This window comes from Solanum pennellii, chromosome 4 (assembly GCF_001406875.1).
Source record: "Solanum pennellii chromosome 4, SPENNV200".
NCBI lineage: Eukaryota > Viridiplantae > Streptophyta > Magnoliopsida > Solanales > Solanaceae > Solanum > Solanum pennellii.
Window position 1 is genome coordinate 2062479 of NC_028640.1, and position 6762 is coordinate 2069240.

Sequence of the window (6762 nt, forward strand, 5' to 3'; positions counted from 1 at the left end):
CTGCCAGTGCAGCGATTTATAAAAAAAAAAATTATAAAATAAATCGCTACCAGGGCAGCTATTTATATTATAAATTTTTTTTTTATAAATCGCTGCACTGGCAGCGATTTATATTATAATTTTTTTTTTTATAAATCGCTGCACTGGCAGCGATATACCTTATTTTTTAAAAAAAAATTAATTAAAAAAAATATGAAATCGCTGCCAAGGCAGCGATTTGTAAGAAGCAAAATTTTGAAATCGCTGCTTAGGCAGCGATTTCAATTTTTTATTTAAAAAAATTTTTTTTGCAAAATCGCTGCCTCCGCAGCGATTTTACTTTTTCAGGTGAGGTAAATCGCTGCACCTGCAGCGATTTTACCGTTTTGGTTAATATAAAATTTTATATATCGTTTTGGAATTTTTGTTAATATTTTGTACCCTTTAAGTTTCGAACTATATTTAATTACCTATCTGAACTGCTGATATGCTCCAAGCAATGGTCATGTCCATTTAGGTAAAAATCAACATTGTTTGCCTATGAGAAAAGAAAAATGAGTGAGAAATTATTAGAAACAATATTATTATAACAAATTACAAGATAAACCTATCTAATTTAATTTTAATATTATTAATAGAAAATGGTTCTATATTAAAAAAAATTGAAATGAAACTTTATAACTAAACAATAAAATTCATTATTAATTCTATGTAACGATAGGTTTAAAGAGAAATAATCAAAATAATTAGTTAGCTAAGAGTAATTTAGCGACAAATTAACAACAAAATTCATAGCAATAGAGTAGCCATAAACGATTCACGTGTTACAAATATATATATATATTTTGAAAAATTAACCAAAATACGTGTAAACTGACTCAGATTTTACCTCTAATATGGGAAGAAGGTGGACTCCAAGCTCCTCAGAGCTACCATGGTGTCCAGCACTTTTAATAGTATGGTGACCAACTACAATTTTCCATTTTGCACTTGATTCCCTTAATGATGAATCCAAATCCTATTTAAATAAGGAGGTTAATGTTAATAAAATATTACATTTAATTTAATATGTGTAAAAATGAAAGTCATTCGTAAAAATAACATAAAATTAAAAACAAGTTTGTAAAGAGGTATAAATAAACAAATTTAAATTGACGAATATATGAATCAATGAAAATTAAATTAAGGTTAGCTTCGTGGATGATCATTCAACATTTACTATATTATATAATATTTGACTTTACCTAAGTCAGAAAAAGCCATTAAACTAATTTTGTAACCTAAAAACATAGTATATAAATATATTCTTTAACTAATTATTTTTGGTTGACGTATATGTTTTTCAATTTTAGATATATTCAGTAGACACTTAAACTATTAAAAATTTAAACAAGGAAATACGTTACATGAATCGTACATATCAAAATCGAAGAAAGTGCATATGTCATACATGTCAAACCAAGTGATAAAGCCAATTAGGAGAAAACACAATATAATTATTAGACAAAATTGAATAATTTTTTAGTTGCGAAACGAAAAATATTTGCTTAGTTACTTTCTGTGGAACTTCGATAGAGTTAAAGTGATTTTGTTGATATAAAAGATGATTTCATGACTTCCAATGATATTGAGGTAAAGCTCAATGATTTTGTGATAAAAAATAGTTTGGTAACTTCCGATATAATAAAATAAAATTTCAATAATCATACGTGAAATCAACTCGAAAAATGAATTTACCTTCAAAACTTGGGAAAGATAATCTTTTCGAGGCATAACATTTCTCCAATCATAAGTATGATCTTTAGGAGTTGTGAAATACATATCTTGAAAAGGAGTTGTATCTACAAAGAAAAATTCTGCCACATCTGCAAAATAATGTGTAAATATTAAAAAAATTAAAATCTTAACTTAACAATTAAAATTTCATAATTAAGATTAATTTAATTATGTTACCTGTATTAACAATATAAGACCTCATACAAATCCATCTGTTATCTTTTTGCTTAAGAATAGGACTTAATTGTGCTAAAGCATCACCTCTGTAGTCATGGTTCCCCAAAACTGCAAATAAAAGTATACACCACATAAGGGTTAAAAATATGTGTTTTGATCGAGTCGAGGTGTCAAAATGAAAATTAATATATAAAAGAGATTTCAAATTGGAATAAATACCATCAATTTGAGTATATATTGTATATTATGAAAAAATACTTTTTCCTCAATCTATTTGTCTTAGTTTAACTTGATAAGTAGTTTACAAAAATAAAGAAATATTTTAAATTTTGTGTTCTTAAGTTAAAGGTATGATAAATATGTCAAGTCATACTTTAAACTTATGGTATTAAATATATTATGTAGAAAATTAAAATAAAGAATTGATAAAGAGACGCTTTCTTTTAAATAGATATAATTATTATTTTTAAATAGTACAAATAAAGTAAAATGAAAGGAATACTATAATATATTCGGTTGTTGCAAATTAACTGTCATTAAACAATAACAATAGCATACCCAATAATCTCACAAAGTGGGATCTGAATAGATAGGAATACATAATACACAGACTTATCTTATCTCAAAGGTAGAAATGTTAGTTTTTGTTATGAATAAACCCGCAGCAGAAATAATATTTGCAGTAGTAAAAACAATAAAAGCGAACACAACAATACGGTTAATCAACGAAAATAAAAGAGAAATAATGATATGAAGATTTTACGTGAAAACCCTCCTAAATAAGGAAAAATCACGACTCGAGAGGAGCAATTGATATCACTATAGTAAGAATTGTTACACTTGTAGGTCTGAGTAAAACTTCAAAGACTAATACACACTCAAAAGAAATAATCCTCTTTTAATTTTTCCACCTCACTACAATATCGCTCGCACTCCCTATTTTTCCTCATAGATTATTTTTTCCTGTGATGCCTCACTCTTCTTTTCTCGCCTTTATTTTTGGTGCATTAAGAATGAAGAATGACCCTCCATTTTATAGAGAACAAATACACTATCTTCCAAATTTGCTACAGAAGAAAAACAATTTTTTCTTCTTAATAGCTTACCAACTTTTGAATAATTGAAGAAAGCTGAAAATAAATCAGCACACCAAATCTGCCAAACTTTGAAATTGTGAGAATTATTCAAAATAGGACGGCTCTATGCAGGTCATGAAGAACCCTATTAGTGAAAATCCTTCAGATATGCTGATCAAGGTGATGTCAGTAGACAAGTACAAGCTATGCAAAGAACTTGTCGGCATGCACTCAAGCTAGAAACTTAGAACTACATCTTCAAGTAAATTGATCTGGAGGAGGAGATTGTAGGAGTCATCCCCATGTGCTAAACTTTGAATAATTCTCAAAATTTCTAAGTTTGACAGATATGATGTGTTGATTTATTTTCAGCTTTCATCAATATTCAAAAGTTGGTAAGCTGTGAAGAAGAAAAAAATATTTTTCTTCTATAGCGCATTTGGAGGGTAGTGCATTTGTCCTCTACAAAAAGGAGGGTCATTCTTCATTCTTAATAAGCCAAAAACAAAGAAGAGAAATGAAGAGTGAGACATCAAAGAGGAAAATAGTTTATGAGGAAATATAGAGAGTGTGAGCGATATTGTAGTGAGGAGGAAAAATCAAAAGAGGACTATTTCTTTTGAGTGTGTAGTAGTCTTTGGAGTTTTACTCAGACCTACAAGTGTAAAAATTTTTACTACAGTGATATCAGTTGCTCCTTGCGAATCGTGGTTTCTCCCTTATTTAGGAGGGTTACCACGTAAATTCTTGATATCATTATTTCTCTTTTATTCTCGTTTTATTAACTGTATTGTTGTGTTTCGCTTTTATTGTTTTTATTACTGCAAATATTATTTTTGTTCACGGATTTATTCCCAACAGTTTTTAATATACTCTTGAGTCAAGAAAAAAATAATCTTAAACAGTACATTGAAAGAATTAACAAGGGAACAAGAAATAACAGTTAATAACAAAGTATAAACTCACAAAGTGGGGCCTAAATAGGGTATACATAATACATAAAATATTATCCTATCTCAAAGATAGAAACTTTGTATCCGATTATCCTTAGCTCAAGAAAAATAGTATACTGAAAAAATTACCAAAAGGAATAAGAAATAACAACTAATAACAAAAATAGTATATATTATATGATAATCAAAACACATAAAAAAATTATTAAAATTAAAACGACAACTAAAATAAGACAAAAACAAAAAATTAAACTCACCATTATACCAATTTTTTTGTAAGCTTGGAGCTGTGTAGACATTGGTAAAAGATTCCTCAAAAGCAGGATCATCCACACCAGTCAATCCATCATCATAGAAATTGTCTCCAGTTGATACAACAAAGTCTATGTTTAATTTCTCTCCAATTATTCCCATCTACAATAAATTCAACATAAAAAATCACCATAGGGTATAAATATTTTAAATTGCATAAAATTCTACCTATAAACACATTTGATTTATGTGACATATTTTTACGACAATTTATATCCTATCATATTATATTACATCACCTAGGATACATAAACTTATTTAATTTGTATAAATTTAAATGTCTACTTGTATACACCTAAAGTTGTATAAAAGTAGATGTCAGCTTAAATCAAATTGAAAAATATATATACGTATTATGCTTTATTAATAAGTTAATCAGTCTATCAAAAACAATCTCTCTACTCCACAAAGATAGAGTAAGGTTTTACATTTTACTGTAACATTATATTGATTATGTTATTATACTCCATCTGTCCTTATATACTTGTTTATATTTTCACTTTTAGATGTCTTTATTTACTTTACGTTTTGACAAATCAAGAAACGACAAAAAAGAATTTCTTATTATATCCTTATTTAAATTTTTTAAAATTTCTAAGTTTTAATTCATTCTTTTTGAAAGCATAATTAATAAAAAATAATATTGTAACTTCAGTATGTTAATTATTGTTATCTTAATGCGTGTCATTTCTAAAATGAACAACTAAATAGAGAAAGAGGAAGTATACAATATTTTTTTTGTGTGTGTGTTTTCAAGAATGTGTAAGATTAATAGGAGTCTAGTACATAGTTTAAAAAGAATAAAATATGTCCTCTTTTTCTTAATTTAAGTGTTACTTTTCGTTTTTTAAAAGTAAAACAGATTAAGTTTGATCAGAAATTTATACGTGAATTTTTAATTTTTATAAAATAAATTTATATATTTGTAAATTACGTTGAAAGTACTATAAATCTTAATAAAGACGATTCAAAATAATCAAAAGATACTCCTCCGTTTTACAAAGAATGATCTAGTTTAATTTGGCACGTAGTTTAAGAAAATAAAAAAGAGTTTAGTCCACAGACTTTTAATCATGTGGTCCTAAATTAAAGTTATGTAAACTGTACAAAATTACACTTTAATCCTGTAGACTTAAACATGACACATGGAAAATTGTTATCAAAAAAAGAAAAAAAAAATTATTTTTTTAAATAAACTTAAAAAGAAATGAGGTCATTTTTTTTATGAAACGGAGGAAGTATATAAAAAAAATGACAATAAAAACAAACTCGTTTAAATTTTAAACTCTGAAAAATATCACGCAATTTGAGACAGAACGATAATAAATAAATTAGACCTATGATAGGTAAACACGAAATGCACGCGATCATCAATTAGCTTGTCTTTTTAGAGACATAACATTCAATTAAATGATTACAACTACTTTAATTGATTAGCAATTAAGTGAATTAAAACAAATAAAATGGCCCCATTCGATATCATTTATTGTTTATGTCCCTAACACTTGTATTCTTTCACTTGGCTGACGATGATTCCACTAATAACATCTCCCAAAAATATTATTTTTTTTCATTCGTCAAATTTTTCAATAAAATATTTTTTTTAATTTGACACGAAATTTAAGAAAAATAAAACATTTTGAATTTTGAGGTTTATTTATGGAAAAAAAATTTTGGTCGAAAATTTGATCAGAATATTATTTTATCTTTTTAAATATTTTTATCTTTTTAACTTTAATACATTTTAGTTAAAAATGAAAAATAAATTAGTTTATTTTAAAATAAAAAAGATATTATAGTTTTTAAAAGAAAAAATCCTTTTGGCCAGAATAACATTTTACTTATACTATTTTATTTTTTTCAACACTTTTACCATTTTAATTAAAAAATGAAAAAAAAAAAGATTAATTAATTTTAAAATTGAAAAAAGATTATAGATTTTTTAATTTTCCAGCCAAATTCTGGCCATTTAGCATTATCCTTTTTTTAAATTTCTGACCAAATTTTCAGCTCATTTAGCATCAATCTGACACGAAATTTAAGAGAATAATAAAAACTTTCGAATTTTGAGGTTTTTAGGGAATACTAAAATAATTTTTTAGTCTTACGATTATAAATCAGAAAAAGTGATACGCTTTTTTAAGCGATGCAAGACAAACAAATTAAAACGAAGAATATGATGGAGAAGAATGATGGTTATAGTGTTTACTTGTTGAGCAACTTGAGATTGGTTAAAGGTTCCTCTTCTTCCCCAATCTCCGACGACCAAAAGGCTAATCGATCCGTCGATGTTCACCGGATGTTCTAACCGGTGGAGCTCAGCCATGGCCACCGGAAATAGTAACAATAATATGAAACTAATGAAATTGTTGAGTTTTTTCATGGTAGCCATATAATTTTAGAATGAAGTATATTAGGGTTGAAATTAAAATGTTGAGGAATATGAAATGATTTATATGGTCATTTTATAGAGGGGGTGGGGTGGGGTG

At 26.8% G+C, this 6762-nt stretch overlaps 1 protein-coding gene across 1 annotated transcript in view; it reads right to left on the reverse strand.

Annotated features, from left to right (window-relative positions):
- The window catches only part of LOC107015742 (purple acid phosphatase 4-like), a 9661-nt gene extending 2954 nt beyond the window's left edge, over positions 1–6707 (reverse strand). The window contains exons 1-6 of the mRNA XM_015216139.2: positions 6483–6707; positions 4219–4375; positions 1933–2040; positions 1717–1844; positions 869–997; positions 450–517 (exon numbers count right to left, since the gene is read on the reverse strand). Of these exons, the coding sequence (XP_015071625.1) occupies positions 450–517; positions 869–997; positions 1717–1844; positions 1933–2040; positions 4219–4375; positions 6483–6665 (773 nt within the window). The 5' untranslated portion in view covers positions 6666–6707. The remainder of the gene's footprint in view (positions 1–449; positions 518–868; positions 998–1716; positions 1845–1932; positions 2041–4218; positions 4376–6482) is intronic.
- Positions 6708–6762: the final 55 nt, after the last annotated feature.